The 11891-nt window shown below is 37.8% G+C and overlaps 1 protein-coding gene across 8 annotated transcripts in view; it reads right to left on the bottom strand.

The window, feature by feature from the left end:
* LOC107655076 (pleckstrin homology domain-containing family G member 5-like) overlaps positions 1-11891 on the bottom strand; it is a 51271-nt gene that overhangs the window by 14619 nt on the left and 24761 nt on the right. For 5 of the 8 annotated variants that reach the window (XM_016442486.1, XM_016442484.1, XM_016442485.1 and 2 more), the window contains 6 exons: positions 10281-10422; positions 10002-10101; positions 8704-8764; positions 8383-8474; positions 8155-8291; positions 7096-7256 (listed from right to left, as the gene is read on the bottom strand). In XM_016442486.1, the coding sequence (XP_016297972.1) occupies positions 7096-7256; positions 8155-8291; positions 8383-8474; positions 8704-8764; positions 10002-10101; positions 10281-10422 (693 nt within the window). Of the gene's footprint in view, positions 1-4588; positions 5446-7095; positions 7257-8154; positions 8292-8382; positions 8475-8703; positions 8765-10001; positions 10102-10280; positions 10423-11891 lie in introns of those variants that run through there. The other 3 variants (XM_016442487.1, XM_016442491.1, XM_016442489.1) reach the window with 3 other exon arrangements.

Raw genomic sequence — 11891 nt, 5'->3', positions numbered from 1 at the left:
TAACAAAGAGTGAAAAATTGAAGGGGGTCTGAATACTTTCCGTACCCACTGTATATATATATATATATATATATATGTGTGTGTGTGTGTGTGTGTGTGTGTGTGTGTTCATTTTGTATAATATAATTTGTATAATTATTCAAATGTTTGCCCTATACAGCATGATTGTTTTTCGGTTGATTATTTACACATTTTAATTCCTTTATTAATCTCTGGAACAAATTAACTTCTGATCACCTTGGGCAGAAATGTTGCATTTTATTTATTTATTTATTTTATTTTTTTTTTACTTTTACAACAGCAAACAAAACACAGACAAGCTGAATAAATCAACAATGTAGCAACAGTCACAGAGGAAACACTTCTGTCATACAAACTTTGACAACGAGTCAAAGCAGCCACCTTTTGCGAAATCGTCAGCCTAAACTGTGGGATTTAAGTGCCAGACATAGCCTGGCTCTGACAGGTAAGGAAGTGCAAGCAAAACACTCATGACATTTATACATAAACAAAGACAGGCCTGTTCTCAGACAATCTCTGTAAGTTCAGGGACATCTTTCACCTGAGGATGGGACCACACATGTGTGTTAAAAAAGAAAAAAACTCTGTTGACCTTAGGGAGCACATTCAGCTGTCAACAGGTGAAAAGGCCATCTGGGTTTTGCCAACATTCTCTGCTCAGAAAGGTTAAAGCATTAGAGACCTGACTGACAAGAATCATCGAACTCTGTGACCCGAGCCAGCGAAAGGAACCCTACGGCAACAACAGGAAAAGAGGCAAGGCATGTCTCGGAAAACAGGGAAAAGGCTTTTCCCTGTTCACGACAATGGAAAGAAATGAAGAATGCATGAGTGTAGCGGGGAAAGGCACTCAATGTCCCTCGGGGCTCATTACTTGGACATTGTGTTCTGATGATGCCTTTCTTTTCAATGGAAAATGCCATTTCAATGGGTTAAAAACAAACCTGGCATTTTTCATTAGAAAAATATCTTGAAAATCTTCAGGCCAATTCATTCATCAGTGTTCTGTGCCAATGCCAATGTTTCTTAACAGACAGAATGTTCTGTGCCCAAGATGGTCCTCATGATGAAGACAAAAGGCGATTTGTTGCTTACCCAGATCGATAAACATTTCTAGATCAACTCAATATGTTCTTAGCTTTGATCAGAGAAATTCACTCACCAGATCTCTGAAAAGCAATGCTCCCCTACTTGCTGCATTTGACAGACCATACTGGTTGCAGAAAACTAATTAAAGTCATCCTTCAAAGATGACAAGCTGACATTGTCTTGGTCCTTGTCCATCCGGAGAACCTGTTTGACTCATTTGTTTGGTCGGTTTCTCTCTGAGGAACACAAAGTCAACATTGCGCCTTGACAGCATGTGATGATATTATATTATTATATTTCCAAGAGCTATCACAGAGACCTCTGTATACACCTAACAATGGCAAAAAAGTAGATTTTGGCTCATCCGCTAATAAAATCTCTTTTAAAACGAGTACAAAACCATTATATTTGTAATGTTTTTTAAGAGATGTGGGAATTTGATTAGAAAGAGCAACACAAGCGCTGCAGGCAACATTTTTCCCCGTCAATTCCCAGACAGACACTCTTTGAACATTCATATTTGATTAAAAATGGTTTATACGAACCATGTAGACAAAGCCAAAGTGTCAAACACAGAAGACAAGCAATAATAAGCTCACCGTAGATGTCAGAGGCATTTCCAAGGCAGTCCACAGCATTGCACGGCATCAAAAGAGAGCCAGGCCCATGCTGCTCCCAAAAGGAATCTCCTACAACCTGCTTCCCTCTTGCACCCTCACAAACGCTACATTGATGTCAAAGGACTAGTGCATTCAAATCCACTTCTATAGGCTTGTCGGCTTGCGCGTATATGTGCGTGCGAGTTAACCTGAAGGAGGCTGAGAGGACTGAACCGTAGACCGCTGCATTGCTGAGGAGGGCTGGCTGGGTGTCATAGTAACTGCAGAATCCTGCCCTCCTATTGTGTGAGCAGGAAGAGAGGGGAAAGGAGCAGGGGAGGAGGAGCTCCTTCTGCTACCTCAGCTACCTCAAACAACCGATCCTAGCAGCGGCTCGCTTTCAAATCAACAGCACTGAACGAGTGACATGAGCAGACTGCAAAACAGTGTTTATTGCACATCTGCTGTGAACGCAGATGGTGAAAGGCAATATCAGTGCTGGGCACCGTACGGCTGCTTGATGTATGTGGCACAGCTGGCATGCATTTTATGAAACAGTACAGTGTTTAAATGTGCAAAAATACTGAAATATATTTTCCGAATCAGTTTGGTAGGACAACTTGGTCATTGGTTGAGCCAGTATTGCCATGTCAGGCTAGTCAGGATAGTTCATACAAAAATTTACTCACCCTAACATTGTTCCAAATATGTATATATGAAGATATTTTGAAAAATGTGTGTTATATTTTTGGTCCATACAATTAAGTGGCATTTGATATTGTTTTGGACCCCATTGCCTTTCTTTGTACACTCTTAAAGGGATAGTTCACCCAAAAATGAAAATTGATGTCATTAATTACTCACCCTCATGTTGTTCCAAACCTATAAGAACTTCATTCATCTTCTAAACACAAAGTAAGATATTTTTAATGAAATACGAGAGCTTTCTGACCGTTCACAGACAGCAATGGAACAAACATGTTCAAGGCCCAGAAAGGTAGTAAGGACATCATTAAAATAGTCCATGTGACATCAGTGGTTCAACCTTAATTTTATGAAGCTATGAGAATACTTTTTGTACGCAAAGGATACAAAAATGACGACTATATTCGACAATTTCTTCTCTTCCGTGTTAGTCTCCACTGCTATTCACAAGAGTACCGTCACCATTCACAAAAGCTATAGCAGAGGAATGCACAAGCATGCATCGTGGTACTTTTGTGAACGCGCAAAGAATTATGACATGGAAGTCGTTATTTTTGTTTTTGTTGCACACAAAAAATATTCTCGTAGCTTCATAAAATTAAGGTTGAACCACTGATGTCACATGGACTATTTTAATTATGTCCTTACTACCTTTCTGGGCCTTGAACATGGTAGTTGCATTGCTGTCTATGCAGGGTCAGGAAGCTCTTGGATTTCACCAAAAATAGCTTAATTTGTGTTCCGAAGATGAACGAAGGTCTTACGGGTTTGTAACGGCATGAGGGTGAGTAATTAATTACAGAATTTTCATTTTTGGTTGAACTGTCCCTTTAAAAATAAAGGTTCCAAAAGGGGGTTTTCGCAGCAATGCCACAGAACCATTTTTGGTTCCCCAAAGAACCATTCAGCGAACAGTTCTCAAAAGAACCTCTTTTTTTCTTAGTGTGAAGAACACTAATAATCTAAAGAACCTTTTTCTACTCTAAATGACCTTTGTGAAATTGAAAGGTTCCATTGATGTTAAAGCTCCTTTAGTGTTCCACAGAAGAAAAAAAATCATGCAGATTTGGAATGACATGATGGGTGAGTAAATGATTACAGAATTTACATTTTTGGGTGAACTGTCATAATGTACTTTAAGACACACACTTCACATAGAAAAACACTCTATTTGGTTGAACAGTGATCCGATAAGTGTTAAAAATGCACTGTGAATATAAACACGTTTGGGGTCCTGTCTTCTGAGGCACAGCACACAGTTCTTCACTTTGTGACAAATCCAAAGGTAACTTAAACGACTGTGACTAATTAGGTGCTTGCACGATTTGCATAACTGCCTAATTTGCATTTTGCTGAGAGTCTCTCTGAACTGTCCAAAACCAACAATGGGGATCAGGTAAGGAAAGCAAAATGGGTACAAACTCTGCTGAGCTCTCTGTCATCCTGATAAATCTTAACAGCATACAAAATGCTAATGGATATATTATGACTGTTTTTTATTATATTGAAAAAAATATGCAAAATAGCTGGCCATCTTGTGTTTAAAATGCATGTTATTTCGTGTATAAGCACTTTTGCTCATGCGATATTGCTAGCAAAACATCCACAATGTGACACCTTGAATAAATAAGTTAAGAGGTGATGAAGATGAGGCACATTTTACACATACAGAAATAAAAAAAAAAACAGTTAGGCCAGCAAAAGCATTAAACTTTCCAGGTTCATCTGTACATAGTTACACATTTACCCAGATTTCCCCAGTAAGTAACGCGCCTCTAATCATATGATACTGCATAAAGATAACAAGAGAGATAGTTTAAGTTTCTATTTCCCACAAAATATACTGACCTTATGACATAAAGAGAATAAAACATGTTATTAATCTTATATAATATATATTAATTTAGCTATTTGGAATAATATTCCATTGTATAAAAAAGACGACTGACATTGTCACTGTAAAAGGAATATGCATATAATTTAATGAACCCTTAATTATCCTAGCTATTTCTATAGGACCTGATATAATATTATAAAAACAGTTTAGATTCTGCTGTCACATGAAGTACATTTGTTTAGGTTACCTGACTTGTTTTTAGAGAAAATAAACCGCAATCTTCTCCTGAACTTAGAAGATTTGAGACAGATATTAAACGTGCATAAGGCAGAAATACCTTGATCCCTTGTTTAGTATCTCCCGAGGTATACGTATGCTTGTTAGGAGGGGTTGGTGTAGTAACAGGCATGGGGCTCAGAGGTGGCGCGTCTCCAACTTCAAAGCGCTGTATGCGGGCGGCCACCAGCCCCGTAGTATGAGGCCTGTGGGCATGAATCCGTGGAAGCTCATTCAGAGGACTGTAGTGGATCAGCATTCCACCTGGAACCTCTGGGAATGTTGACATGTTGGGCACATTCCATGTTCTCTGATGGAAATTTAGCATTTCCACGCTGGCACGGGTTTCACTATGTAAGAGACTAAAGGTCCGGATGGAGTTGCTCCAGTAGATCTAGTACAAAAAATACCTTGAGAATGATTTAGTCCTCTTAAAATTTCCTGTAGTTTTGAGTCATGGTTGAAAAAAGAAACATAATGGACGATGACTGTACTTGCATTCACCTCAAAACTCCTTCAGATTTGCTCTTCTTTTTCTTCTCTATCTTCCTGTGTTGTTCCACATGTGTATCTCTCTGCTTGTGCGTCAGTCTTCTGATACGACCTTTGACCTTGGTACCAATGCTGATGGAAGGTGGAACGAAAGCCACTCTGCCACTCTTACTGGCCACTCTTGCTTTCACTGAGATGACACACACTGCTGCCTCTCCAGATGGCATTATCAGGCTGTAGAGCTCTATCTTATCATTTCTCTATGGCTTGACAATCACTTTTATGGCTAGTTATGTAAGCCTAACTGGTTACCACACATCTGACTTCAGTACAGTTAAAACAAACTTACAGTACTGAAACAACACTGCTGCATTATATCTTCAGAGCAAACTTCACCTGTTACAAATCACATCAGTCTGAGCTGAAACAGAATCGGTATGTATGAGGACTAAATGAGCATAAATACATTTTGCAGAATTTCAGAATCCCCCAAAAATAAAACAATTTATGATCATTTTTTTCTGTGTTTCCTCTTGAAAAATAAAAATGAGGTCGTTTACAAAAAGGGGCCAGTCTTTCCCACTAATTCCACAGGATTTTCCATCAGGGACATCCCGGGTGAAATCGGTTAACCTTGTGCTCTACTGAACTGCTGATGATTCAGACAGAACTTTTGGACAGTCACAAGGAAATAAAATCTCATGAGCTTTGAACTTTGCTCCTGTTTGATACCGTATGCAAATGCTCTATGGGAACTGGAGGTGGCTGATTTCAACACGGGCCTAAAAACACATACAAACTTTCACAGGATTGAAATGTGCTGCATCAAAAGGACATGCGTGTTTACTTTATTGGGAAGGTTTCTTTGTTTGATTTTGAGTTTGAATACTCAGGCTGGCACATGTTGCTTATGTGGAAGTCGAGTCATTTGGCAGTGCTATCAGGATTTCTGAGACACATCCCTGTATTCAAACAAACTCAACCCTGAAAGTATCTCTGATATGATCCAAAAAAAGGGTTTAGACACCTCGCGGTCACTAACTGAGAGTTATACCAGGAGTAAGTGACAGGTGGCAACACAACATTGTCATAAAACAATGATTCAAGTCATTCACAGGGTTTGCGGTAAGTGCTTAAAAAACATTATCTTTGGAAAAACATTTATTGTAATTATGTTTCGAAAAACATATTTGAACAATGGGTGGAATTGCTAGGTTTCAGATGAGAGCAATCATAAACAATACACTCCTACAAGAACAGTAAAAAAAGATGAAGGAAAGGTAACTGGATGTGAATGAAATGCTAGAATTAATGAGAGAGTGATAAAGAGAAAGGGAGACTGGGGCTAGTTCTCACCTTCTTTATTCCAGAGGCACATACACTACTGATCAAAAGTTTGGGGTAAGTAGGTTTTTTTTTTTTTTTTTAGGAAATGATTTATTCAGCAAGGATACCTTAAACTGATCAAAAGTGACTGCAAAGACTTACAGTGTTACAAATAATTTTGATTTAAAATAAATGCAAATAAACTTTCTATTCATCACAGAATCCTGAAAAAATGTATTAAGCAGCACAACTGTTTTCAACATTAAAAATAATAATAAATGTTTCTTGGGCACCAAATCAGCATATTAGAATGAATTCTGAAGGATCACGTGACACTGAATTCTAGAGTAATGATGCTGAAAATTCAGCTTTGCCACGAAAGGAATAATTACATTTTAAAGTATATTAAACTAGAAATTTTAATAATATGTCACAATATAAAAAAAAATTCTAGCAAAGGAAATCTTGGTAAACATAAAAAATTCCCAAAATTTAAAACCCCAAACTTTTGAATGTTAGTGTATCCTGGCAAAAAAAAAAAAAGACAATCAATGCCCAAGAAATAAAAACACGTGGGGCACACAATCACACTAAATACTGTAGGGTAAGCTTCCACCATGGAACCTGTTATTAAGGCTTTTCAATTAAAACATAACAGTAAAAGAAACAATACAATTCATGAATCAAAAAAAGAACAAAGCCCTTGTGACAACTAGCCCCAGTCTTCCCTATATAGAGAGAGTGACCTACCAGGCCAACTAGCAGGTCTGCCGCCTCTCGGCGTCCCAGAGAGCCGTGCTCTGCTCGGTCACTAGAGGAACTATGTGTGCTGGAGGACCTCATGATAGGCAGACTGAGAGAACGGGGGTCTTTCACACACCTCTCCACTCTCAGCTCCTCTCCTGGTCGAGCTGCACACACACACACACACACACACACACACACACACACACAATTGTCACTTACGCAATTGTGATAATGCCACATGAATTTATCTAACTTCTGATACATTCTCCTGTTGATTAATAATACAGAATTCACCCACAGAATTATTCATCATTGGCCATTTTAATTCCTTTGTAAGGTCAGACTGCTCTTTGGATCATTCTTAAATCATTATGAGATTCTAGAGAATTTTATGCTTCCAGCTCTATTTGATGAGGGCCTATGTATTATTTTAACAAATATCTTTTATTGCATAAAATAGTTTTCATTAGAAAACTTATAAGAAAGGCATTTCCTCGAGCTCAAACAGTTAAGCATGGTGCTAGTAACACCAAGATCATGGGTTCCATTCCCAGGGAATGTATAAACTTTATGTTATGAATACACTGTAGGTTGCAGTGGATAAAAGCCCATGCCAAATGCATAAATGTAAATGTAAGAAATGCAAAAGTACAAAGTTCTATGACCATTTCAAGTGTAAAAGTCAAAATCATATAGCATTTTTTCCTCATGCAGTTACAGACACTTCTAAATCATGACAGATGATGGGAAAATGATGCATCGGTATAAAATTCTCATTCCCTCTGATAAAATGCTACATTGAGAATCACCTCTCCAGCTCATTAAATCACATATTCAAATTTCAATCAATCAAAATCCATTCCATCTGTTTATATAGATTTTGAATTTACTTTATATATTACTACTGCAAATATATATAATCTTAATCTGCGAATACTGACAGATATTAGCTGAGCACAAGTGTTACATCTCTATTTGTACAAAAAGAAAATGAGTGAAGAGATGCAATCAATGCTCTAATATTTACATGAGCTCTGAGATACTGTTTAAGCAGGGCATTACCTCGTACTCTGAGGTAGTGGCCACCAAAGCGGTAGGCTTCAAATCCCAGGGAAAGTGGGGTATTGGACTGATCTAGGAACAGGTTGACCCGTGACAGCTCAATGCCTTTTCTTTCAAATACAGCTCCCAGGACTTCTCTGAAACACAAAGATAACAGATCAGCTAACCATGATTCTAAATGCATTGATTAGTTCATTGCACCACCTAGGGGTTCAAACACAAAATCACCTCAAAGTTTTCTTCTTCACAGCTGGGACGATCTCCATGCTGGCATCAATATTTAGGTCAAACTTCAGAGTAAAGCACTCCTTGCTGGGGTCCTGCAGGAGTGAAGAATAAACAGCCAGTTTATGCTTTAGGAAAAAAAGCTATCAGTTTCCAAGAATACAAACTATGGTTAAATGATCAGACAAAGAAATGTCAGGAGTACTGGCTCAGTCAAAGGTACATCAAGTCTCAAAATCTTGCCTGCAAAACTAAATCATTTGTTTGAGACAGAATAGTGGTACACAGGCTTAATAAAAATCAGATCTCTAATTCTTCTCTTACATCTGTGTGTCGGCGTCTGGTCTTCTTCTTAACCAGTTTCATTCCTCCACTCCTGCGATCCCTGAGAAGCACAAAAATAAATAATTAAATAAATAATTAGGAATGACTGAACTCACAAGAAATGCCATGGTGTCTTTTTCCCTAACCATAATCCAGTTTAACCAAGCACAGGTATTTAAATTAAGTTATTGTCATTCTTTTCAGAACAAACCACCCACCTTTTATGCAAATTAAACATATTATAGATCGCACCTTGTTTAAAAAAAAGTCAACGTAATGTGCCTGGCACAACAAGGCACTACTGCCGTCCACAGAAAAGAGGTGGTAAACTGAGTTTTGCTAAAACAAGATTAATGTTTACATTTTCTATTGATTATAGTAGCAGTAATACATGAATGATGCAAGAGGATGAAAGACGTTTGATCACGAATGGGGGGCAAGAGCATTATAACAGGACCTAAGTGCAGAAGAGTTCATTTCAGCATTTTAAACAGGTGATTTCACCAATGTTGTGTGGTTCTGGCAAAGTATGCCAGATTGAGGTAGTCTGCTGTATCCTCTAGAACTTCAAAACTAGAATTTGTACTCTGCAAACTGAATTAGTCCAAACTTTTATTTCCTAATTTGAATAACTGAATTGTACTTATTACAATTAATTTACACTTTTCTAATTTGTGATTAGAGGTTTTTTTAATTTAATGTTCCTCACAAATAGCAATTTCTACTTGATAAAATAATGCCGAACTTGACAATGTATAGAATGTTTTAAAATATACATTCATTTTAAAAGATGTAAAGATAATTTTTCCATGTCTAGAAATAAAAAGAAATATGATCTGAAATAATTTCAAGCCATTCTGGAAGTGTGCTTAGGCCCTCTAGTGGGTCCCGGCCCACTGTTTGTTACCATTTGTATATTTGTTTTAGTGACTTGCGTACTAATCTATTTTAGTAGTCAATAGCAAATATCAGACGTGTTGTAAGCTAAAGCTACTTAGACTTTCAAATCGAATTAATTGTGCAACTCTTCACAAGCCTGCCAAAAACATAGTTTGTACCCATTCATGTATAAGGCTGCTCAAGAGGTCAGATTTACCCTCTCTCTTCCATTTTTCCATTTCCTAAAGCAGTTTGACCATCAAAAGGAATAGATAGTCCAATCCCAGATGTTCTCCAGTGGATGATGCCACTGGAAAGTACACAGACTTCCTCTTTCATTATTACAAGCATTAGCAAAACCCAAGCGTGTGCCCATAATGGATGTAATAATGGAGGGATACATTTGAAAAAGAACTGACCCTAGGTCAGAGTATCCATCCTCCCCATCCTCCATGTCAGAGGGGGGACCGGTGCGAGGCGGACAGGAACGAGTGGACACGTTCCGGGCCAGGATGGAACCTGTGGGGGAGAGGAAGTGAGGCAACACTAACATCCTGCCAGAAGCTGGTAATAATAAGTAACCTTTACAAATTCAGTGACAAGTGTCATGCTCGTCTTGGGGTCGGCTGACATCTATTTTCATTTTTCAACGGAATTAAAACTGCTAAAACAACTGATAGGTTGAAAAAGAGCCTTACTTTGTGGTTGCAGGTCAAACCGTGGATGCCTGTCAAAGAGCATTCCGTCACGGGCGACGGGATGGCAGTTTGAGTCACATGACTCACAGAGGTGCAGTGGGCTGCCGTCTCTAATGTCCTGACACGACGGGTGGTGACACACCTGAGGCATAAATCATACAGCAATAATGTCAAATTAGCAAACACAACAGTGTGAAATCAAACTGTTTGTGCATCATTTTCTTTTTGGCAGTATGACCAAACCCCAATTTTTCCCAAATTTAACACTGATGTTTCTTCAAATATGGGCACTTCTGGTCCCGGGGGAATGAGAATAAACCTTCTTCAATCAATATTTATGCTTTCATTTGGTTCATTTCATTTGTCCTCTAACAATTTTCAACAGTGTATACACATACAATCACAGAAGAATTCCATAATTTAAGCATTATTTCTGAAGGATATCAATCATATTTTCACACAAAATAAATTTAAATGGTGGATGTTTACTAAGCCTATGGTGTCTTTTACATATTTTTTATTACTATTATTATTAATAATAATTTTATTATTGTGTTCCACAGTTTCATTTGTGTCTTTGTACTGAAAGCTCCAAAATATCCTGGTTTGTGTGTGTGAGCACACTTGTCAGTACAGCTCAGTTCAATACAGTTTTTAAAATTCTATAGGTTAATCAATATTTTAATAACACTTTAGTATAGGGACCGATTCTCACTATTAACTAGTAGCTTATTAGCATGCATATTATTAACATATTGGCTGTTTATTAGTACTTATAAAGCACATAATTCTGCATGACCACATTCTATATTCCTAATCCTACCCAATACCTAAACTTAACAACTTACTAACTGTTAATAAGCAGTAAATCAGGAGTTTATTGGGGTAAAAGTTGTAAAAGGTTTGTTAATAGCGAGAATTGGACCTTAAAGGGGTCCTATTATGCTTTTTCACTTTTTGAATTTTAGTCAGCGTGTAGTGTGTATGTTTGGGCATAAAAAAGATCTACAAAGTTACAAATCTCAAAGTCCACTCCAAAGGGAGATATTTCGTTTAAAAAAAAAAAAACTTTTCAAGAACTACAACGAACGGCTCGTTTGGACTACAGCGTTTGTTTTCCAGGTTTTGTGATATCACAAAGCGGCTCATTATAATATCATTAAAATAATTCCAGCCTACGGAAATTCGAACGTTTGGGGGGTGGGGAGGGGCGAGGTCGTGGTTAGAACGCTTGGTTGAGTGCATCAGAAGAAGAAGTGCTGCTGTAGCCTCAAGTTTTCGCAACTTATTACACATGCACCTGAATATTTATGTATGTAAATATGTATGTTACAATTATGAAAACGTTTTTATAATAAATTGCTGACAGTACAATACTGGACAATGATGTAATCTGCAGAATTTACACTTCAATTATGAGACTACAGTGTTTCCCATTGATTGAGTGGGGGTGTTTTTATATCACTGTATTCTGAAGGAAACCAACTGTCTTCAGAAAATTGGATGTCATTTTCATTTAATCTTGCATATAATGTCTGATAAAGCAGTGTTTTTTTGAGCGGAGCGCTGCTTTGTGTACAGCCATTACCGGGGAAACCTTGATCTCTACCA

Source organism: Sinocyclocheilus anshuiensis, unplaced genomic scaffold (assembly GCF_001515605.1).
Source record: "Sinocyclocheilus anshuiensis isolate Anshui unplaced genomic scaffold, SAMN03320099.WGS_v1.1 scaffold1072, whole genome shotgun sequence".
In the NCBI taxonomy this organism is placed as follows: Eukaryota; Metazoa; Chordata; class Actinopteri; order Cypriniformes; family Cyprinidae; genus Sinocyclocheilus; species Sinocyclocheilus anshuiensis.
The sequence above is the reverse complement of the archived record's forward strand: the minus strand, read 5'-3'. Positions and strand labels throughout refer to the sequence as shown.